This window comes from Salmo trutta, chromosome 19, assembly GCF_901001165.1.
Source record: "Salmo trutta chromosome 19, fSalTru1.1, whole genome shotgun sequence".
NCBI classification, from domain to species: domain Eukaryota; kingdom Metazoa; phylum Chordata; class Actinopteri; order Salmoniformes; family Salmonidae; genus Salmo; species Salmo trutta.
Window position 1 is genome coordinate 44,150,125 of NC_042975.1, and position 24,962 is coordinate 44,175,086.

At 42.7% G+C, this 24,962-nt stretch overlaps 1 protein-coding gene, 1 long non-coding RNA gene and 1 pseudogene across 2 annotated transcripts; 1 reads left to right on the forward strand and 2 right to left on the reverse strand.

Moving 5' to 3' along the window:
- Window positions 1–3,185: 3,185 nt before the first annotated feature.
- On the reverse strand, window positions 3,186–6,412 carry LOC115154687 (uncharacterized). Its single transcript, XR_003867921.1, has 2 exons — window positions 6,363–6,412; window positions 3,186–4,416 (listed from the first exon to the last, which is right to left on the reverse strand). It is a non-coding gene; the product is annotated as an uncharacterized LOC115154687 (long non-coding RNA).
- An 838-nt stretch (window positions 6,413–7,250) lies between these two features.
- On the reverse strand, window positions 7,251–13,314 carry LOC115154684 (WD repeat-containing protein 74-like; annotated as a pseudogene).
- LOC115154686 (protein cornichon homolog 2) lies at window positions 12,670–23,303 on the forward strand. The gene is made up of 8 exons (XM_029701164.1): window positions 12,670–12,687; window positions 14,656–14,825; window positions 15,339–15,979; window positions 18,331–18,399; window positions 18,763–18,810; window positions 20,816–20,928; window positions 21,010–21,153; window positions 21,359–23,303. Exons 3-8 carry the CDS (start codon window positions 15,929–15,931, stop codon window positions 21,384–21,386), a joined length of 453 nt encoding a protein of 150 aa, XP_029557024.1. The 5' UTR covers window positions 12,670–12,687; window positions 14,656–14,825; window positions 15,339–15,928; the 3' UTR covers window positions 21,387–23,303.
- The last annotated feature ends 1,659 nt before the right edge of the window (window positions 23,304–24,962 follow it).

The window sequence follows — 24,962 nt, forward strand, 5'->3', positions numbered from 1 at the left end:
GGAGGAGGACACAATGGAGTTGTCCACCGTGATGGCGAGATCATGGAAAGGCCAGTCCTTCCCCGGGAGGAAGAGCTGCTCCGTCTTGCCGAGGTTCAGCTTGAGGTGGTGATCCGTCATCCACACTGATATGTCTGCCAGACATGCAGAGATGCGATTCGCCACCTGGTTATCAGAAGGGGGAAAGGAGAAAATTAATTGTGTGTCGTCTGCGTAGCAATGATAGGAGAGACCATGTGAGGATATGACAGAGCCAAGTGACTTGGTGTATAGCGAGAATAGGAGAGGGCCTAGAACTGAGCCCTGGGGGACACCAGTAGTGAGAGCACGTGGTGCGGAGACGGATTCTCGCCACGCCACCTGGTAGGAGCGTCCTGTCAGGTAGGACGCAATCCAAGAGTGAGCCGCGCCGGAGATACCCAACTCGGAGAGGGTGGAGAGGAGGATCTGATGGTTCACAGTATCAAAGGCAGCAGATAGGTCTAGAAGGATGAGAGCAGAGGAGAGAGAGTTAGCTTTAGCAGTGCAGAGAGCCTCCATGACACAGAGAAGAGCAGTCTCAGTTGAATGACCAGCCTTGAAACCTGACTGATTTGGATCAAGAAGGTAATTCTGAGAAAGATAGCAGGAGAGCTGGCCAAGGATGGCACGTTCAAGAGTTTTGGAGAGATAAGAATTTCCCTCATGCTGCACGACAGAGTTGATCAGGCTGTTGATTGTGGCCTGTGGAATGTTGTCCCACTCCTCTTCAATGGCTGTGTAAAGTTGCTGGATATTGGCTTGAACTGTACCATGCTGTCGTACACATCGATACAGAGCATCCCAAACATACTCAATGGGTGACATGTCTGGCGTGTATTCAGGCCATAGAAAAACTGGGACATTTTCAGCTTTCAGGAATTGTGTACAGATCCTTGCGACATGGGGCTGTGTATTATCATGCTGAAACATGAGATGGTGGCGACGGATGAAAGGCACGACAATGGGCCTCCAGATCTCGTCACAATATCTCTGTGCATTCAAATTGCCATCGATAAAATCCATTTGTGTTCGTTGTCCGTAGCCTATGCCTGCCCATTCCATAACCCCACCACCACCATGAAGCACTCTGTTCACAACGCTGACATCAACAAACCACTCACCCACACAATGCCATACATGCTGTCTGCCACCTGCCCGTTACAGCTGAAACCGGGATTCATCCGTGAAGAGCACACTTCTCCAGCGTGCCAGTGGCCATCGAAGGTGAGCATTTGCCCACTGAAGTCAGTTACGAACTGCAGAAAGATCAAGACCCTGGTGAGGACGATGAGCACGCAGATGAGCATCCCTGAGACAGTTTCTGACCATTTGTGCAGAAATTCTTCAGTTGTGCAGACACACAGTTTCATCAGCTGTCTGGTGGCTGGTCTCAGACGATCCTACAGGTGAAGAACCTGGATATGGAGGTCCTGGGCAGGCGTGGTCACACGTGGGCTGCGGTAGTGAGACTACTGCTAAATTCTCTAAAACGACTTTGGAGGCGGCTTATGGTAGAGAAATTAACATTCAATTATCTGGCAACAACTCTGGAGGACATTCCTGCAGTCAGCATGCCAATTGCACGCTCCCTCAAAACTTGAGACATCTGTGGCATTGTGTTGTGTGACACAACTGCACATTGTAGTGTCCTTTTATTGTCTCCAGCACAAGGTGCACCTGTGTAATGATCTAGCTGTTTAATCAGCTTCTTGATTTGCCACACCTGTCAGGTGGATGGATTATCTTGGCAAAGTAGAAATGCTCACTAACAGTGATGTAAACACATTTGTGCATTTTTTTGTGAGAAATAAGCCTTTTGTGGATATGGAAAATGGCTGGGATCTTTTATTTCAGCTCATGAAACATGGGACCAGCACTTTATATGTTGCGTTTATATTCTTGGTTAGTGTATATTATTTGTTTTTCGGCCATGGCTGCGGATCTGTAGGTAACCGCACCATTCCACCCCTCTGGAAAGATGTTTTACGTTAGCGTGTTACTTCTCCTCTTCTTTACCAACACATTGTTGTGGTCACCCTCCCTTCACATTTCTCACTGTCAATCATGAAGTTTCATCTGTGAAACGTCCATGCAGCATGTGCATGCCGACCATTTGTTCTCAATCAGTTTCATGGTGGTGTCACGTCCTGACCATAGAAAGATGTTATTTTCTATGTTAGAGTAGGTCAGGGCGTGACAGGTTTTTTTTGTTCTATGTTAGGTTCTAGTTTTGTATTTCTATGTTGGGTTTTGTTTGCGATGATCTCCAATTAGAGGCAGCTGGTCATCGTTGTCTCTAATTGGAGATCATACTTAAGTAGGGTTTTCTTTCCACCTGGGTTTGTGGGAGATTGTTTTTGAGTAGTGTATGTTTCACCTCTGCGTCACGGTTTATTGTTTATGTATCGCATAGTTTCATGCTGAAAATAAAATGTGGAACGACACACACGCTGCACTTTGGTCCGTCTCTTCCTACGACAACCGTGACAGGTGTTTTTTTTAAATTAGGTTACAGTGAGCAAATTTTTGAGCTGTGTTTTGTTTCAATCAAAGCACATATTTTTCCTAGTGGTGTGCTGTTGAGTTGTGGCAGTATGCACAATCATCCTAAAATCTCAAGAAATTGTTTGACTTACAGTAAAGTTATGCTATTATATTGGGTTCTGTTATGTACAATACTATCATTATGTGATCTTGCAGACATTGATTCAGCTTTAATCTAACTTTTTTGGACGAGCAGCATTCACCAGAGTAGCCTGTTCTCTATGAGTAGAGCCCAGACTGTGCGTAAGTAGAGAATCCCACACATGCGCAAAAGATTTGGGACCTTAAGACTGCAGGAAGAAAGGTCCAGCTAAGTCGGATCCGCAGCCTTTGTTTTTTTGGGTGCGGGTGCCCCCTAGCAGCCCTAAACCGGTCACTTATGCCCAGGGCCAGCCCCGCCCTAGGCTTACAAACATCAATTTCCACAAAACACACCACTGTTACTGAATTCACAATAATGAACATAGTGAAATTTACTCAAACTGACAAACACAAATCAGAAAACAAGTCCATGCTAAGTACACAACTTGAAAGACACCCATCATGTTGAGTGATTTTCATAATCAGTACACCCTCTAGTCCATTACAGCAGAGGACACAAAAACACAAGTAAGCCAACCAATGGTGCCAGATGCCACCTGTCTGTTTATTAGGGACGTTGCATTCTTTCTCACACACACACGTTCAGCGTTCATGAGAAATTGTTATAGCCCTGGGATATTGTACATTTAATACAATCTTTTTTTTGTGAGTTGTTGCCAAAATTTCAATCTGTACATGTTTAATGTTGGCTACATTTCAATGACGTTGATACAGAAAGGCATGCACACAGCACCAGAGTGGTTATAGTTTAATGGGAAACTTTGGCTAATGCATTTCCAGTACCGACTCAACGGGAAAACAATCAGCACAACCACAACACGGGCTTTGGCAGACCTCTAGACCTTCTGCGTTCCTCATAAAAAGAACAGTCTTCCTTAAGCTCTCCACTACTGGTCATTTGGAAACATTTTTGTTTTTAAGACAAGACTGATTTATTTAATCATCAAGAACCAGAATATACAAAACAGTGGTTGAAGCAACCAAATAACAATCCTGAGTCACCCAGACATAACTTAATAACCTAAAATAAAAAAACAGTATCTTGGGTACAAATGGTACAAACTTGTGTGAAATGCATACGGAACATGACCAAAGCCTTAAGATTTAAGATGGGGTAATTAACATTGCAGAAGCCAGCCCCCCAAATGGGGTCAAGCGTCTTTTATCATGGAGGCGTTGGAGGCGTTTTATCATGGAGGCGTTGGAGGCATTTTATCATGGAGGCCATCTGTTGTGTATGGTAGAAAATGACAAAATGATGTTATAATACTGTTTATGCACCCGAATGGTTGTTTTATGCAATAGAGTAGGGTTCTTCGAACTCTCTCTCCCTTTCTGAGTGAACTGAGAGGAGTCTTTAAAGCTTGGCCTGGCATCTGATTAAGTGATGGCTATAAAACCAACAGCCACATTCCATTGTGATTAGTGGTGCAGGAGAGGGAGATGTCTCCGGCCTGACTGAGCCTGCATTCCATAGATAAGATGTGGTGGTTGTGTCTTGCGATAGAGATAGCCTGGAGGAGTAGAGCAAACATTTTATTGTGTTAACAGATCAGCCTGGCAAAGGATTAACTACCAGCAGCAGTAAACAAAAAGGATTATTAATTTAGTCATTTTTTTTAATGTTAACAATAGTTCATTAGCCCTGTTTAAAACTTATCTTTGGTCTTCATTGAGTCTGAGAAGTCACCCTGAACACGTGGAGAAGGGTAGAGCCGTCTGCCTCTGAATCAGCTGGTCAGCAGTTAACTATGTAGAGAATGTGCTTAACTCATACGGATACAAAATAACAAAACTGATAAAATAGCATAGATTCTATTTGCACAGGTTTTTATTTTGTGTAAGAAACCAATAAATACGTTTATAAAAAGAGAGGACAGGCCTCTATGTTTTAGGACTCCGGTGCAATGTAATATCTTGGGGACAAACTAAATCAAATCAAATTTTATTTGTCACATGCTCCGAATTCAACAGGTGAAATGCTTATTTACAAGCCCTTAACTCTTTCTTGAACTGCATTGTTGGTTAAGAAAATATTTACTAAATAAACTAAAAGTAAAAATACAAAAATAAAAAGTAACATAAGAAAAATAACAAGGCTATATACAGGGGGTACCGGTACCGAGTCAATGTGCGGGGGAACAGGTTAGTTTGAGTTATTTTGTACATCTAGGTAGGGGTAAAGTGACCATGCATAATAATAAACAGCTAGTAGCAGCAGTGTAAAAACAACGGGGGGGGGGGGGGTCAATGTAAATAGTCCGGGTGGCCATTTGATGAATTGTTCAGTAGTCTTATGGCTTGGGGTTAGAAGCTGTTAAGGAGCCTTTTGGTCCTAGACTTGGCGCTTTTCAGTCTCCTGAGGAGGAGAAGGTGCTGTCGTGCCCTCTTCACGACTGTCTTGGTGTGTTTGGACCATGATAGTTTGTTAGTGATGTGGACACCAAGGAACTTGAAGCTCTCAACCTGCTCCACTACAGCCCCATCGATGTTAATGGGGGCCAGTTCTTTGATGTCCTCCCTATAGGCTGTCTCATTGTTGTCAGTGATCACTGTTGTATCATCAGCAAACTTAAATGAGGGTGTTGGAGTCGTGTTTGGCCACGCAGTTGTGGGTGAACAGGGAGTATAGGAGGGTACGAAGCACGCACCCCTGAGGGGCCCCAGTGTTGAGGATCAGCAGTCTTGCTCACATGAGCTACCGAGAGTGTGATCACACAGTCGTCCGGAATGGCTGGTGATCTAATGAATGCTTCAGTGTTGCTTGCCTCGAAGTGAGTATAAAAAGACATTTAGCTCGTCTGGTAGGCTCGCGTCACTGGGCAGCTCGTGGCTGGGTTTCCCTTTGTAGTTTGTAATAGTTTTCATGCCCTGCCACATCCGACGAGCGTCAGAGCTGGTGTAGTAGGATTCAATCTTAGTCCTGTATTGACACTTTGCCTGTTTGATGGTTCATCTGAGGGCGTAGCGGGATTTCTTATAAGCGTCCGGATTAGTGTCCCGATCCTTGAAAGCGGCAGCTCTAGCCTTTAGCTCGCTGCGGATGTTCCCTGTAATCCATGGCTTCTGGTTGGGATATGTACGTACGGTCACTGTGGGGACGATGTCGTCGATGCACTTATTGATGAAGCAGTATACTCCTCAATGCCATTGGATGAATCCCGGAACATGTTCCATTCTGTGCTAGCAAAACAGTCCTGTAGCGTAGCATCCGTGTCATCTGACCACTTCCTTATTGAGCGAGTCACAGGTACTTCCTGCTTTAGTTTTTGCTTGTAAGCAGGAATCAGGATAGAACTATGGTCAGATTTGCCAAATGGAGGGCGAGAGAGAGCTTTGTATGTATCCCTCTGGTTGCACATGTGACATGCTGGTCGAAATTTGGTCAAACAGATTTAAGTTTGCCTGCATTAAAGTCCCCGGCCACTAGGAGCGCCGCTTCTGGATGAGCATTTTTTTGTTTACTTATGGCCTTATATAGATCGTTGAGTGTGGTCTTAGTGCCAGCATCGGTTTGGGGTGGTAAATAGACAGCTACGAATAATATAGATGAGAACTCTGTTGGTAGATAGAGTACCTCATGATAAGCTGCAGACCACACTATCTCAGGCGAGCAGTACCTCAAGACTTCTTTAATATTAGAAATCGTGCACCAGCTGTTATTTACAAAGACACCTCCCCGCCCCTCGTCTTACCAGATGTAGCTTCTCTGTCCTGCCGACGCATGGAATACCCAGCCAGCTCTATAGTATCCGTGTCATCGTTCAGCCACGACTTGGTGAAACATAAGATAGTACAGTTTTTAATGTCACGTTGGTAGGATATTCTTAAATCGGAGATCATCCATTTTATTTTCCAGTGATTGCACGTTGGCCAATAGTATGGATGGTAGTGGAAGTTTACTCACTCACCTACGAATTCTCAGAAGGAAGTCCGACCTCCACCCCTTTTTTCTTCACGCAAATGACGGTGTTTGGGCCTGGTCTCGAGAATGCAGTATATCCTTTGCGTCGGATTCGTTAAAGAAAAAAAATCTTTGTCCAGTTCGAGGTGAGGATGTCTAGAAGCTCTTTTCGGTCATAAGAGATGGTAGCAGCAACATTATGTACAAAATAATACAAAAATAAGTTACAAACAACAAAACAGCACAGTTGGTTAGGAGCCCGTAAAATGGCAGCCATCCCCTCCGGTGCCATTATTTAAAGCATACATAAAGCACAAGCTCTTCAAGGTGAAGTTGAACGCGTCATGTAGACAGCGTTGGAGGAGTACATACTCCGCACATTATGCCTTCACTTCAGCTTCCTTTGATTCACCGTTTCTGTTTGTTTTGTTTCCACTTGTTCTTCCTCATCAGCTGGGCGCTTCATAGGGTGGTTAACCTCATCAGCTGGGCGCTTAATAGGGTGGTTAATCCCCTCATCAGCTGGGCGCTTCACAGGGTGGTCAACCTCCACATCAGCTGGGCGCTTCACAGGGTGGTCAACCTCCACATCAGCTGGGCGCTTCACAGGGTGGTCAACCTCATCACAGCTTCTTCTGCATCCTTAGCTGCATCCAGTCCCTCTCCATCCTCCTCTTCCTTCTCATCCTCAGGGGTTTCTTCAGAATCATCTAAACAATTGGTCTTCTCTGCACCATGTGTGTGTGTGTTCCATTGCTGTTGGCTGGTGCGTCCCGACTGCCATTCTCCTTCACCTCCTCTTTCTTCTCTTTGAGCTCCTTTCTGAAATCTCGGTGGTTGTGGTCATGTCTACTGTGGTATCAGCCATATTTAGTTTAATATAAGGGTATAATATGTTTCAGAAATAAATACAGTGTTTGATGCCTCTTCTTAGTCTTCTTCTTCAACAACAGCTTCCTGTTCTTCTGTTGCTCTTTTCTTCGCCTTCTCTTTTATCATCCCATAGTGTTCCACACCTCATCCAGTTCTCCTCCGTCTTCTTTTACTTCCTCCACATCTCCGTTCACTCCTGTACTGCCCAGCTGAAATAGAGGAGAACAACTGTAAACATGCGTCATTCTGCAGCATTATGCTGAAAAAATCACATTTAAAAAAATATTTTAACAGCAAATGACAGTTAACATTGTTGTTTGACATTCTTGTTATGTCAATTTAAATGAACTACTCTATCATAGTGTATAATAGTGTAATGAATAAGTAAATATATGCATGTCAGGTGTTATGAAATCCCTCTAACAGCTCTGTAATATCACAACATTATAAACTAGCGAGTCTCAATTTGTATTGCACTTCACAAAGTCTAAAACATAGGCTGATTCATTGCACTTAATTCTCCCCTACCTCAAGATCTCTGCTGGACAGAAGCACACAGTTGAGTCGTGACTTCAGATACACCTGAAAGGGAGACGAAGAGAAAGAACCTCAAACTTTTACTGAACACAATTATTCAAAACTGTGTAGGAGGCTTCACTAATGATGGATTATGTAGCTGGCTTCAAGTGTGCGGAGAGTGTAAGTGTGTGTCTGTGTGTGTGTGTACCTTGTTCTGTAGAGAGCGGTCCTCCAGGCTGTGTACACTCAGAAAGTGATCCAAACCACAAGAAGCCACCAGAGGGAGAGAAGGGTGGGACTGAAGCCCCCGCACCCCTCCTGCCAGCCCCTTTAAACACCCACACACTAGGCCTGCAGCGAATGGAGAGAACAAGAGGAGGAGGAGGGATTAGAGAAAAAGAGACTGTAGTCAAGGGGAGAGGATCTCACAGAACAAAGGCACGCAAAATGCTCTCGCACACACAAAAAAAGCTTAAATCGGACTATCAGAAGATAATTATTGCTGCTACAGGCAAAACAATTAAGTTAAACAGAAGCTTCAAAGAGCACATATAGCAAATGCATCTCTAATGTAGCACAATGGCAAATACAGTTGAAGTCGGAAGTCTACATACACTTAGATTGGAGTCATTAAAACTCGTTTTTCAACCACTCCACAAATTTCTTGTTAAACTATAGTTTTGGCAAGTCAGTTAGAACATCTACTTTGTGCATGACTAGTAATGTTTCCAATATTTTTTTTTACAGACAGATTATTTCACTTATAATTCACTGTATCACAATTTCATGAAGATCAGAAGTTTACATACACTAATTTGATTGTGCCTTTAAACAGCATAGAAAATTCCAGAAAATGATGTCATGGCTTTAGAAGCTTCTGATAGGCTTATTGACATAATTTGAGTCAATTGGAGATGTACCTGTGGATGTATTTCAAGGCCTACCTTCAAACTCAGTGCCTCTTTGCTTGACATCATGGGAAAATCAAAAGAAATCAGCCAAGACCTCTGAAAAATAATTGTAAACCTCCACAAGTCTGGTTCATCATTGGGAGCAATTTCCAAACGCCTGAAGGTACCACGTTCATCTGTACAAACAATAGTACGCAAGTATAAACACCATGAGACCATGCAGCCGTCATACCGCTCAGGAAGGAGACGAGATGAACATACTTTGGTGTGAAAAGTGCAAAATCAATCCGAGAACAACAGCAAAGGACCTTGTGAAGATGCTGGAGGATACAGGTACAAAAGTGTCTATATCCACAGTTAAACGAGTCCTATATCAACATAACCTGAAAGGCCGCTCAGCAAGGAAGAAGCCACTGCTCCAAAACCGGCAGAAAAAAGACAGACTACGGTTTGCAACTGCACATGGGGACAAAGATCATACTTTTTGGAGAAATGTCCTCTGGTCTGATGAAACAAATATAGAACTGTTTGGCCATAATGACCATCGTTATGTTTGGAGGAAAAAGGGGGAGGCTTGCAAGCCGTAGAACACCCTCCCAACCGTGAAGCACGGGGGTGGCAGCATCATGTTGTGCAGGAGGGACTGGTGCACTTCACCAAATAGATGGCATCATGAGGAAAGAACATTATGTGGATATATTGAAGCAGCATCTCAAGACATCAGTCAGGAAGTTAAAGCTTGGTTGCAAATGGGTCTTCCAAATGGACAATGACCGCAAGCATACTTCCAAAGTTGTGGCAAAATGGCTTAAGGAACAACAAAGTCAAGGTATTGGAGTGGCCATCACAAAGCCCTGACCTCAATCCTATAAAAAAATGTGGGCAGAACTGAAAAAGCCTGTGCGAGCAAGGAGGCCTACAAACCTGACTCAGTTACACCAGCTCTGTCAGGAGGAATGGGCCACAATTCACCCAACTTATTGTGGGAAGCTTGTGGAAGGCTACCCGAAACGTTTGACCCAAGTTAAACAATTTAAAGGCAATGCTACCAAATACTAATTGAGTGTATGTAAACTTGACTCACTGGGAATGTGATGAAAGAAATAAAAGCTGAAATAAATAATTCAGTCTACTATTATTCTGACATTCCACATTCTTAAAATAAAGTGGTAATCCTAACTGACCTAAGACGAGACATTTTTACTCAGATTAAATGTCAGGAATTGTGAAAAACTGAGTTTAAATGTATTTGGCTAAGGTGTATGTAAACTTCCGACTTGAACTGCACATACATGGACAGTTGGTAGAGCATGGTGTGTGCAACGCCAGGGTTGTGGGTTCGATTCCCATTGGGGGCCAGTACAATTATTATTTTTTTTAAATGTATGAAATGTATGCATTCACTCGCTCTGTAAGTCGCTCTGGATAAGAGCGTCTGACTAAAAATGTAAAAAATGTAAATGTAAAAAGATAAAGCTGACATGGAAAAGTACTGAAGCAGATCACTAAGCAACTGCACAATCATTACAACAAGCGGAAAGAGACCGACTCCCACATTCCCCTTTCCACAGACCTAAGATGGCGAGTTGGCCATGTGTTGCCCACTGTAACACTGTCTTGGTTGGCAGGCAGGGAGAGGGCTGTGGGGGGGTACTCCCCAAACTGCCTCTAGAAAAGGACACCTCTGGGGAGAGGCTGGACCATACACTCACACCTAACAGCGGGGGAAAAAACTATTAAATCAGTAAAAAATAGGTTGCTTTTGTTACGTTGTTAGATAAATGAATGAGGCAAAGAGACGTGAGTCAAGTTAAGATGTTTAATGGTTTGCTTATGTAGCAATGATACAAACCATACATCAGGGTACTTGAACTTGACCAATTAAGTGATAATGGCCGAGGAGCCGGTGTTTGGAGGATATATTGGCACGGGTGTTGTTAAGCTCAAGACGAAGTCGAGGGCATTATCACTTTTATACAATGGATTACCAACATACTCAAATTATGATTGACATATTTTCATTAAAAACATTATTTTGATGAATTTATTCATACTATTTTATCCTTCCACAAGACAGAGTCCCGGGTTGCTACCCAAGCCAGCTGGTCGTTCGTTCTGTCGGTTGCTAGAGAGTCAAACCAGTTGTTCAGTCTTTTTGTTCTGTATCTATGGACGATACCCAGTCGTTCGTTGTAAATGTTCCATTTCCATACTGGCTGGCAACGTTCTTATGCCTTGCTTGCTAGCTAGCCAACTACGGCTAACTTACAGTCACGTCAAACAGTGAAGCCAGAATAACAACAGTAGCTGCATTTACATTTGTTTAAGCTGTTTTCTAGTGACATTTATTTTGATACATCCATAACAATGAGCTAATGAGGCGCAATTTCACCTGGCATAGAAAATGTGCTCTCTCCTCAGGACACTGTCGTTCAAAGGAGCGAGCCAACAACCCTTCTAACACAGTTACTTCAAAAAGGAGATGCTTTTTATAGTGGAGATCAAGTTTAGAAGTTGCTTGGCTCGGCTGATGTGACAGTGGACTGCGCAGTCAGATGGAACAGAGTAAATAGGCATCATAGCTTTAGCCGGTGGTAACTTGTGGAATAGACACCGGCTGGAATGCGCTTTTAACCAATCAACATTCAGGATTAGAACCACCCGTTGTATAAAATGAATGAACCCTTTACGGGACAGTTTCATCCCCCAAAAATGGACTGAGCGGAGCCAAACCCAGTGTGCCAAAATGTACTGCGCTGGCCTGGTTGCGTATCTAACAAAACGCGTCAAACTCCTGCCGAATGTATCGTTTGAGTACAGGGAAAGACTCCAAGGCTGAGGAGACCAGCAGACCCAGTCTAAGAACAGGGCTTGTACAGGGAAAGACAAGACAGACAGACCTGGTGTTGACCTGTGCAGGTGTCTATCTTGTCGGAGTCTGCGATGAAGGCCATGTCTCTAACCCACTCTGGCACCCGCAGGTCCAGCCAGTCATTACGCACCTACAGCTTCTTTATGCTGCGTCAATGCACCAACACCAAAACATAACATACTATGTAGACGTTCCCACTGTAATTCCTTGAAATGTAGTTGTTAGACTTACATTCTTGGAGGTGAAGGCTGTTCTCTTTCCCTCCTGTAGGCACTTGGTTGCGCTGCGAGGGATTCTGTAACATCCGACAAACATTCTTCCCAACATTTATTTCAACCTAGATATAGGGACAGGGGTTATGTTCAAGAAAATGTCAGTCAACGTCAATCATTCATAAGTATATAGTATCCATCTGCAATGTAACAACCTCTGGGAAGCCCGAGTGGTATTCTGGCAAAATCAATCAAATGTTATTTATAAAGCCTTTTTTTACATCAGCAGATGTCACAAAGTGCTGTACAGAAACCCAGCCTAAAACCCCAAACAGCGAGCAATGCAGATGTAGACGCACGGTGCAGGAGTTGTTCATTCACTGTGTCTGTATTGCCCTCCTTCCAGACCCTCTGCAGTCCCGTCTCCACACACGTGATCCGAGCACTGCAGAGACACACAGGGAGAGAGTCGTCCAGTAGTATCCTCAACACATGACCACGGAGCTGCTGGTGTGTAATGACAGTGTGCTGGAACAACAGCTCCTGTACCGTGTTATGACCAGTGTCTTTATCTACACCACTATACCGGTCTGTGACGGCGAGTCCTGTGAACCTGCCCTGGTTGCTCTCCCCACACCGTCTGGTCTCAGTAATGATGCCCTTCTCTGTGCTGAACCTCTTCACTGTGCCATTCACAGTCCCCACCTACACCTCGAGCAGACAAGACAGGTAAGTAACACAATGGCCCAACAACCACAATGCAAACATTCAGACCTATGTGCACTCTAAACACATCAATGACCAACAGATCAGACATCATCAAGGGCTCCATTACTCTCTAGAGCCCCCATACACACCTCAGTCTCCTGTGGCTCTCCCCAGCCCAGGACACACACTTTCTGGTCCCGACTGTGGCAGTTCATCTCACAGAAGTTGAATGCATGTTTTTTGGATAGGCTCACACCTAATGAAACAAACACACAGTGTAAATGATTGCCATTTAAATATCCTGATAGTGTACATGGCCATCATTCCTTAAACAATCGGTGTTGCATTAGGGAAAAGTACTGTCAAGCTAGGGAAGTTAGCTAGCAAACACGTGGGTTGCTAGATAGTTAGCTCTAACAAATAGCACACACACAACAAAATGACAGCATGGCTAATTTACCGAGTTACATCATTTTTACCTTTCAATATCCCTGTTTCTGATCCAACCCATACTGAACAAACTTGACTTATGTCTTCCATGAACAAGAAAGACACGATTGTCAAGAAAACAACAACAAACGTTCTAACACGTCATGGCGTGTCCAAAATGTCATCCGTAGGGATACACTACTCACCGGAATTCTGTTACGACCTACATTTTCATATATAAAATATGCAGCAGATGGTGCTCTTGAGCTTTAAATTTTATATCAGTCCAAGCTATCCAAAATCCACAGGCATTATTGCACACAAATAATATCAGTCAGACTGATATTTAAGGGCCATACAGTACATACATACTGTGCACAGAAAAAACCCACAAGACACCAACAAAGAACAAATTCATGTTGTTGTTGTTTCTACATTATGTAAGATTCCATTACTTCATTTTCAAAATGTGTTTTTGTTTAATTTCCTTGTTATATGATTTTTTTCTCACACATTTTCCCATTTGTAATCATTGAGGTAGAGTAGGGGACAGGCAGAGGAGAAGATGGCTAATCAATCAGAGGAGAGTTCGTGAGTCTTCAGGTCACCCTGGGGAATTTACCAGAGATTAGCTGTTGGGACGGATTTAGTGGGTGACAAAAGACGGGCCAGGGATGGGGATTAGGGGGAAACAGCATGGGCACTTTAAAATCAAAAGCCAAAGATTTGTGGGAATTAAAAAAGTGTGGAAATCCTCCCAAGAGAAGAGGGCCAGAGATACTGAAAATGTTAGGGTAGAAAGGGATGAGAGTGAAAACAGCAGGCCCACAGAAAGAGAGAGGTAGCTTGGAGAGAACAGAGAAGGGAGGGGAAAAAAGTAAGGGAAATAATCCCATAATTACAAGAAAAGAGTGAAAGCCTTTTCATCTTTCTCAAAATGACTGAAGAATAGGACACCAGTGTCATGACAAAGGGGGAAGAAGGAGTGAGAGCGAGAGAGAGCAAGAGATGAAGAGAGAGAAGGAGACATAAAGAGAGAGAGAGCGAGAAAGAGAGAGAGAGGAGACAAAGGGAGAGCAAGCGAGAAAGGGAGCAGAGGGAGGGATAGATAGAGACAAACAAGGGAAGCTGGAAAAAAGATTCAAAGCTTGCCCTGCCCCCTCATCCATATCTGGGGGACAAGGGAATACGGCAACAGATACAAGCCAGGGAGAGAGGGACCGAGAGAGAGAGAGACCTAGAGAGAGAGAGACTGTTGAATGAACTTGGCCATTATATTCTAGGGAGATACAAACATTGTAATAGACAGTCAGAAAGAGAAGAAGAAGAAGAGACTGAGGAGAACAGAAGTCTTTCTTCAAAATCGTTCCATTCTTTTTTAGAGGAAGAGAAGAGAAAGAGGAGGGGGGGGGGCGAGAGAAATAATTAATTAACTCAGACTTCAAAGGGCTGTGGAGATGTTTTTCCTTTCTTGAGAAAAATAATCGGACCAAAATAACAAAAAGCGTCTTAACATCTAACATTGTTGATTCTCTAAATGTAGTTTTTTCACCCTGCAAGTGAGCACTGAAAAGCATATGTGTGAAGAAATCTCATGGACGCGACTGAGATGGACAGAGAAAGGCAAGACAGAAAATTCTGACATGGTGTCAACCCATATTGACAGAGACAAAGTGTGGAGAGGAAGGAGTGGGATATTCAGTGAGAGACGCATCTACCCCCAGACACAGGTACACTCTGATCAATATTAAGATCAATCGAAATATCCATTGTCATCATCACAGATTATATTTATCCTGATACATCATTCATCAGTCTTTATTGCTTCTCGATTTCAGCATGGAGTGCCTAAGAATGATATCATATTGCAGTTTGTTTATATTCTACTCTATACATTACAACACCGTTCATCAAATCATTTTAAGCTATTATTGTTAAAGTGATCACTTGATTGTAAGCTAATAATCTTTGCTCATTTTGCTATTCTAAATTATCACTAATAGCTATCATTGTATGAATATTTGTTTAATTGTACATGTATGAATTGCTGTTATTGGATGAAAAGCAAAATCCTTCCTCTTTACATGAATGGAAAATGATTATATGACTCTAAAAGTATAAACAGTCATCTCTTCCTTAACAGCATATCCGCTCTGTAAAACCATTGAAATATCAGAATTGAATAAAAAACATCTCTTTTGAATAATATCTAATACCATTTACCACCATTTTTCCTATTACAGATGTTTAATAACAATTATATTGTTCTTGAAATATGTGCCATCTTCAGTGGCAAAGTGGACATTATAAACGGGAGAGGGGACAGACACGTTAAGTACACAAAAATCCCTGTCTGTCAGAATCAGAGGAGGCTGGGACCAGAGGAGAGAGCATTGCTCAGCTGTAGTTGTTCTCCCTGAACAACTGTGCCTGTCGACCGCTTTATGTGTGAAAAGCCTTTGCACAGTGAAGGAGAAAAGCTTTTGCACAGACACGTGAAAAGGGAAGAGGAACTCAAGAAGAAGGACCAACTGTGTAACCTAGATAAGCTGAAATAGAAAGACCACAGCAGACTGGAGAGCAGAGCAGGATTTCTTTCTTCCAGAACTTCTGCTCCTCACTTGGACAATAAGGGCTCTCAATACAACTTGAGAGGGGGGGCAGTCAGAGTGTCAGGGGGAGGGAGAGAGGAAGAACAGACAATAACCTCCTGAGAGAAAGGAGGGATAGTCCGCAATAGAGAGAGGAGGGGAAAGTTCCCCCTCTCTCGACCCATCTCATCGTCAGGCTGGCTGGTGCAGCCACGGCGTTCACCTTCGCGGCCTTCTGCTACATGCTCACCTTAGTGCTGTGTGCTGCACTCATCTTCTTCGTCATCTGGCAGGTGAGTTGAGCTCACACCCACACTCACTCACCTAAACCATGTTTTTAGACTCTGGGTGATGGTGGTTCTCACCTAAACCATGTTTTTAGACTCTGGGTGATGGTGGTTCTCACCTAAACCATGTTTTTAGACTCTGGGTGATGGTGGTTCTCACCTAAACCATGTTTTTAGACTCTGGGTGATGGTGGTTCTCACCTAAACCATGCTTTTAGACTCTGGGTGATGGTGGTTCTCACCTAAACCATGTTTCTAAACTGGGGGATGGTGGTTCAGCAACATTCTGTGCATTGTGACTCATACCTTAAATAAAGAATTGGTTGGTCTGTAACCAAGGTGAAATACTCTAAGAAATATATATAATTCCGGGTGATGAGTGTAGCGTAGTGTAGCGTAGCCATTGGTTGATGTGAATGTGTGTCCATGTGCCCATGTGTGACTCATTATTTTTGTTATTAATATCAGTACTGTAAGTCTGTGTGTGTGTGTGTGTGTGATACCCAAAACCGGAAGTCTATTATTAATATGAGCTAGTCTCCCGATGGGCTCCCGAGTGGCGCAGCGGTCTAAGGCACTGCACCTCAGTGCTAGAGGAGTCACTACAGACCCTGGTTCCATTCCAGGCTGCATCACAACCGGCCATGATTGGGAGTCCCATAGGGCGGTGCACAATTAGCCCAGCGTCGTCGGGTTTGGCCGGGGCAGGCCGTCATTGTTAATAAGAATTTTTTCATAACTGGCTTGACTAGTTAAATAAAAGTTTAAATAAATAAACAAATACAAAATAAAATAAAATAGTCAAAGCTAGTCATAAAGGTGTCTCAATAGAGCGTTGGGCCACCAGAACAGCTTCAATGCGCCTTGTCATAGATTCTAGAACACTACTGGAAGGATGCAGCACCATTCTTCCACAAGAAATTCCATAATTTTGTGTTCTGTTGATGGTGGTGGAAAACGCTGTCTCAGGCTCCGCAAATGGGCATTTTTATACGATGGGCATTTAAAAACAAAAAGCAGGAACCATACCTTTGCGGAAGCATCTGCTTTCAATATACTTTGTATCCCTCATTAACTCAAGTGTTTCCTTTATTTTGGCAGTTACCTGTATATTTGTGTACCAGCTTACTGACGAATGATTAATGGAATTTGTACAGGCGTCACTGGAGACCTCTGCACAATCAGTATTCTACATGTCTAAAGCCTCAGACACAGACTGCACAATAGCCAGAGCCCATCTCTCTCAGCTATAGCCTTCTGTCTAGGGCAGGGATAGGCAACCATGTACCTGGAGAGTCACAGGTACTGCAGGATTTTGTTCCAACTAGGCCCCCCACCTGACCACCTGGTTTCCAGGTCGGTTAAATAAAACAAACATGAAGTGCCTGCGTCTCTCCGGGACCAGGTTTGCCTACCTCCCTAGACGGAGACATTGTTCATTTGAAATGCAACACAGCATTATCAGATCAATACAAAAGACTGGCTTGAAATAACTAAAGTATTGACTAATGAACTGACTAGTGGGTGAGAATGCACTGCATATGAGTCAGTCAATGTGTGAGTATGTGTCTGTGTTTGCGAGAGAGATGGGGGAGGGAGTCTCTGTCTGTCTGTCTGTCTGTCTGTCTGTCTGTCTGTCTGTCTGTCTGTCTGTCTGTCTGTCTGTCTGTCTGTCTGTCTGTCTGTCTGTCTGTCTGTCTGTCTGTCTGTCTGTCTGTCTGTCTGTCTGTCTGTCTGTGAAGAGAAGGTGAAAAGGGGGAGAGAGAGAGTCTGTGTATGTGTCAGCAACAAGCCATGTTATTGAGAATGCTTATCAAATTATAATTTTGTTCCACCCCTTCCCCCCATCTGCCTCCATCCATGGTCCCCCCCCCAATCTCTGTGTGGCTCTCAACCAATGACACGGCTTGTTCACTTTTATAGTAACCATGGTGCCCGCTAAGGGATCATCGGATCACCATGGAAACTGCATCTGTTTACAACAGAGAAGAGCATGAAACAGAGAAGGGGGAGTGACATAGATCGATAAAGGTATTGTTGAGAGTAAAAGACAGATGTGGAGATGGAGATTGGTCTCTGAAAGGGAAAGATGGATGTCACAGATAGAGAAGAATGTTGAGAGGCGGAAAGGGATGCTTAGATGGAGATCTCAGAGAGCGAGAACGAGAGTCAGAGTATGTGAAAGGTGCGAAAGGATGATTGGAGGTATGGGGATGGAAAACTGAAGATGATAAGAAATATTGAGGAAATATTGAGGTATGTGATTGGATTGAATGAGAATAACACAGTGAAAGAACACATTTAGATATATCCAATGGCAGAACATTTACCCATATACACTGTACATGTCTTTTTAGATTATTGCGTTTGACGAGCTGCGCACAGACTTCAAGAACCCAATCGATCAGAGCAACCCCACCAGAGCGGTAAGGCCCCCTGCCTTATGGGAGGGATTGGAGTTCTGTGAAGTGTGACCCAGTTCTATCCGTGTCCACCTACAGTCACTGCCACTCAGCTGTGAAGAGCAGAGCACCGTAGACAGACAGGCACACATAGACCATGGACACTTATTCAAGTAGAACATTTTTGTTTATTTTGATTGGTTTATTTATCATTTTTATCAATGTAACGTACCTTCTATTTTGCCAAGTATATTTTTGCTATACTGTACAGAAGAACATTCTCAAACAGAGCCAACAGTAGGGAAGTGCGATTACTACTTTTGTGAGGATGTTTGGAAAAAATATTAGCTAGATATCTGACTCTCCTTTCTCTCTGTTCACTTTCAGAGGGAAAGAATTCTGAATATTGAAAGAATCTGCAACTTGCTGCGGAAGGTGAGTGAGTGGCTCCCAGCCCACGTATACACGCACACACACGCACACACACACACACACACGCACGCACAGATCGCTCACCTAGTGGTGGAGTGGAGGATGAGAGTGACAGAAGGGCATCAGAGAACCTTGAAAAAATATCTATGCATCTATTTTGAGGACTGAGATTGATCTCCCCTCCTTCCTGTAGCCCACCTCCTCAATCTCGCTTACTCTTTCTCACTCACTCACAACAGTCACACACACACCAGTCACACACACACACACACACACACACACACACACACACACACACACACACACACACACACACACACACACACACACACACACACACACACACACACAAACACACACACATACACACACACCAGCCTGGTCTCATAGACTAGATGTAACATAATAAATGTAAATCCGGGACACTCAAATGAGTATCATAAGGTGAATGCACCAATTTGTAAGTCGCTCTGGATAAGAGCGTCTGCTAAATGACTTAAATGTAAATGTAAATGAGTATGATATGTTGCGTTTGGTATGGTAAGGGACGGAAAAGTACCCAATTGTCATACTTGAGAAAGTATAGATACCTTAATAGAAAGTTGCTCAAGTAAAAGTCAGCCGGTAAAATACTACTTCAGTAAAAGTCTAAAAGTATTTGTTTTAAATATACTTAAGTATATCTTAGCAATTACATTTACTTTTGATACTTAAGTATAAATAATTTAAAATTCCTTATATTAAGCAAAGCAGAAGGCACCATTTTCTTGTTTATAAAACATATGGACAGCCAGGGGCACACTCCCTCACGCAGACATTATTTAAAAAATATGCATTTGTGTTTAGTGAGTCCACCAGGCCAGAGGCAGTAGGGATGACCACGTGTTTCTTGATATGTGCGTGAATTTGACAATTTTCCTATCCTGCAAAGCATTCAAAATGTAACTTTTGGTTGTCAGGGAAAATGTATGAAGTAAAAAGTACAATATTTTCTTCAGGAATGTAGTGAAGTAAAAGTAAAGATATAAATAGTAAAAAAATATAAATAGTAAAAAATATAAATAGTAAAGTACAGATACCCCAAACATCAACTTAAGTAAAAATACTTTATAGTACTACTTAAGTACTTTACATCACTGGGTATGGTTACATAAGACAGATGGGAACTTGTAACATGAATGTATAACACAAACGTCTAGCACTAGGGAACCCGAATGTCTAGCAACCCAAAGATTGCGAGTTCGAATCTCATCACGGCAGTTGAGGCTGCTGAGGGGAACACGGCTCATAATAATAGCTGGAACGGCGTGAATGGATGGCATCAAACACATGTAAACCATGTGTTTGATGTATTTGATATCATTCCACCGATTAGCTTTAACTACTTAATACTTTTGAGCTACTTTGCAATTACTTAACATTTTAGCTAACCCTTCACCTAACCATAACCCTACCCTTAACCTTTTTAGCTAACCCATCCCCTAACCCTAACCCTTTAACCTAACTCCTAAACTTAACCCCTAACCCTAACACCTAGCTTAGATAACATTAGCCAGCTAACTAATGTTAGCCACCTAGCTAGAATTAGTAACATATCATACATTTTGCAAATTCGTAACATATTGTACGCAATGGGTGATGGAAATCCACAAATGAATACATACCATACGAAACGTAATATATCATAGTAAATGTAGTGTCTCGGATTTACGTACAGAATAATACGAAATGCTCTGTGACCAGGTTGCACACACACTATAATTAACTGGCTTTCCATGCTGCCACCCCGCCCTCATTTCCTCTGTCAATTTATGGCAAGCTGTAGAGCCAATGAGGGGAGACTGAAGGAGGTAACACCTGAAGGAGGGAACAATAACTAAACTCTATCACTCTCATTCATATGAAAATTGCAGCTTTTTCAAAGCATTTTGTCCTGAAGTGTTTATGATAATGACAGAGTTTGCATTTGTGTGGCCATGTGCACCCTAATGGTCTGTATTATTCCTAGCTGGTGGTCCCAGAGTACTCCATCCATGGGCTGTTCTGCCTGATGTTCATGTGTGCTGGAGAGTGGGTCACCCTGGGCCTAAATATCCCCCTGCTCTTCTACCATCTTTGGAGGTACACAACACAACCAACTTCCAGCATTCTATCACAAGGCTTTTTAGTTGTATCTGTTGTAAGAACACTCTCTCTCGTCAGGTTTTTCCATCGGCCAGCAGATGGGTCAGAGGTCATGTATGATCCTGTCAGTGTGATGAATGCTGACATCCTGAACTACTGTCAGAAGGAGTCTTGGTGTAAGCTGGGCTTCTACCTGCTCTCCTTCTTCTACTACCTGTACAGGTGAGGTCCTATTAATAAAGCCATCTCTCATCTGTCCAGCCGGTTCATTGGTGAATGTTGATCTGTATGAATGGGAGCCTCCCCTTCTTGCTGCACAATAACCGCTGTCAGTTGTTATTGCTTGTTATTGCTTGGCAATGTCACATTCCTTCTAACACTGGTATCCTCCTGTTCTCTTTTCTGCCTCTCTCTCTGTCCTTGACAGTATGGTCTATGCCTTGGTGAGTTTCTAAACACAGAATAGAAGACCAAGAGGAGATTGAAAGACAGAAAAAGAGAACGAGCAAGACTAAGACTGGGTGATGTCACTCACCCCTCTTTCTCACCACCCATTACTCCATCATCACAGACCATGATTTGCTCTCCTCAAATCTTTGGATGGAGGGACGAACCTTGGAGGACATTGTGAGGAAATAAGGCAAAGCAAAGAGACGTTGTTGAGCCTGGTCAAGACTGCAATCCATCGAGAAGAGGACGAGCAAGACATAGAAGAGCCACAAAGGAGGAGGAATGAAATAAAGAAGAGAAAGAGAGAACACATCTCAACTAGTATACGTGTTGCCTTGATCTGACCACATAGCAGGTCTCCTCTGTTATTCTTAGCGATACAGTCACTCAACTGTGAATTTATAAACTTTGTGTTGCCTAAGTCCTAACGTAGATGTTGCAGATTCATATCCTTCCATTCCAATAAACCTTTTTAGAAAAGAAAATACAAAATGCACAAAACGTATTTAGTTCTTCTACCGATTTGGTATTTCGATAATTCAGTAGTTGTGGCAGATCATTTTCTGAGGATATGAATAGTTGTTTAATCAGATAAATACACCATTCAATGGTACTATTTCGAACCAGAGTGATAGTAATTGTGTATACAAATATAAAATGTATGAACTCATAAATTACATGCGATGGGCATAAGCTTCTGTGAAGGATCGTGGACACCCTGGAGCAGTGTTTGAGTCTAGGTCCATCCCAGTCAAGGCACTATCTCCCAGACCCCAGTCCCCAGCCAGGGAAAACAGGCACCTTTCATTCCAACAAAACATTATTCAGGATTGAAGGGGATGTTTTTGCTCTGGGTGACTTGGTACTTGGGTGTGTAGGTATTCTGTGTTTGTCTGTTCTGTTCTAGGCAGGAAGGGCTGATTTCACCTAGACTTTCCAAAGAGCTCTGCGCTCCGTGATTCTAGATCATGGAAACCTCATTCAAGAAAAGCAATTTTAAATTCACAACAACAGCAATGTGATCATAGCCTAGGAGAGATGATTGCACATGGGATCGTATTTCCTCTGTGGAATAATACTGTGCGACACAAGTAGCAGACGAGGCTGCTGAAGAGGATGCTGATAGATCGGTTTGCTATGATGACTCTGTCAAGCGCAGTAACCGTCTCACATAGAACACTACGGTTGGACTTACATAACCGTTCTCACTCAAGTGTTACAGTGAATGTTGGCAGACACTTGACTCTTGGTTCATTTCAAAGCCGTGACTTAGCTGGTGCTGCCCTCATCATCATGTAACCATAGCTCTGTGTGTAGCTCATTGATAATGATCACATTGTGTGATTTTAAAATCAATAGAGAAATGGGTACTACTGGAACTTGAAAAATACTGTGTGATCATTTGTTTACCGTAAACTGACCATAATTGTAGTAATTAATTGTTTACGACAAGTCTGATAGGGTTCATGTTGGCATCTGAACACAGCGCCCTGCATTATAGTGGAGTCACTCACATTTGAGTAATGTGTCAGTATTGTTCAGCTAGGTTTCTTGTGCCAAGACATACAGTATGTTCTGTTCATCATGACAGTTCCCTCCAAAACAGGACAACAACCCTTCAACCCTGACAACAATGTGAGTAAATCACAGACAATCGCTAAAGCACAAAATGGGGGATGTCACAAAGGAGGGGAAATATAGCTAGGTTGACCATCAATGAATGTCATAATGCAGTTTATCAGAATGAGTTAATTAATATACAGTATATTGAAGAATAACTATTTGATACTGTCTTTTACACATCTCTCATCACTGTGTGCTATATTTGTTGGTGTGCTAGTTTGTATTCATTATAATACAATATGATATACAGTACACAAACAGCAATTCACATATTCTAATAAAATAGCAATGTGTTACAATATTATGTGGTACAACTATTATGTTACTATATACAGTATCAGTCAAAAGTTTGGACACACCTACTCATTCAAGGGCTTTTCTTTATTTTTACTATTTTCTACATTGTGGAATAATAGTGAAGACATCAACACTATGAAACAACACATGTGGAATCACATAGTAGCCAAAACAGTGTTAAACAAATCAAAATTGATGTTATATTTGAGATTCTTCAAAGTAGCCACCTTTTGCCTTGATGACAGTTTTGCACACTCTTGGCAGTCGCTCAACCAGCTTCATGAGCTGGAATGAGCGAGGGTTGGTATACATAAGATAGCCCTATTTGGTAAAATACCAAGTCCGTATTATGGCAAGAACAGCTCAAATAAGAAAAGAGAAACACCAGTCCATCATTACTTTGAGACATGAAGGACAGTCGATTTGGAACATTTCAAGAACTTTGAAAGTTTCTTCAAGTGCAGTCGCAAAAACCATCAAGCGCTATGATGAAACTGGCTCTCATGAGGACCACCACAGGAATGGAAGACCCAGAGTTACCTCTGCTGCAGAGGATACGTTCAATAGAGTTACCAGCCTCAGAAATTGCAGCCCAAATAAATGCTTCAGAGAGTTCAAGTAACAGACACATATCAACATCAACTGTTCAGAGGAGACTGCGTGAATCAGGCATTCATCAAATCAAATAAGTTTATTTGTCACGTGCGCCGAATACAACAGGTACAGTTGTTACAGTTGTTACAGTTACAGTGAAATGCTTACTTACAGGCTCTAACCAATAGTGCAAAAAAGGTATTAGGTGAACAATAGGTAAGTAAAGAAATAAAACAACAGTAAAAAGACAGGCTATATACAGTAGCGAGGATATAAAAGTAGTGAGGCTACATACAGACACCGGTTAGTCAGGCTGATTGAGGTAGTATGTACATGTAGATATGGTTAAAGTGACCATGCATATATGATGAACAGAGAGTAGCAGTAACGTAAAAGAGGGGTTAGCGGGTGGTGGGTGGCGGGACACAAAGCAGATAGCCAATGTGCGGGAGCACTGGTTGGTCGGCCCAAATGAGGTAGTATGTACATGAATGTTTAGTTAAAGTGACTGTGCATATATGATAAACAGAGAGTAGCAGCAGTGTAAAAAGAGGGGTGGGGGGGACACACACAATGCAAATAGTCCGGGTAGCCATGTGATTACCTGTTCAGGAGTCTTATGGCTTGGGGGTAAAAACTGTTGAGAAGCTTTTTTTGTCCTAGACTTGGCACTCCGGTAACACTTGCCATGCGGTAGTAGAGAGAACAGTCTATGACTGGGGTGGCTGGGGTCTTTGACAATTTTTATGGTCTTCCTGACACCGCCTGGTGTAGAGGTCCTGGATGGCAGGCAGCTTAGCCCCAGTGATGTACTGGACCGTACGCACTACCCTGTGTAGCACCTTCATGGTCGAATTGCTGCAAAGAAACCACTACTAAAAGGACACCAATAAGAAGAAGATACTTGCTTGGGCCAAGAAACACGAATAATGGACATTAGACCGGTGGAAATCTGTCCTTTGGTCTGATGAGTCCACATTTTAGATTTTTGGTTCCAACCGGCATATCTTTGTGAGACACAGAATAGGTGAACGGATGATCTCTGCATGTGTAGTTCTCACTGTGAA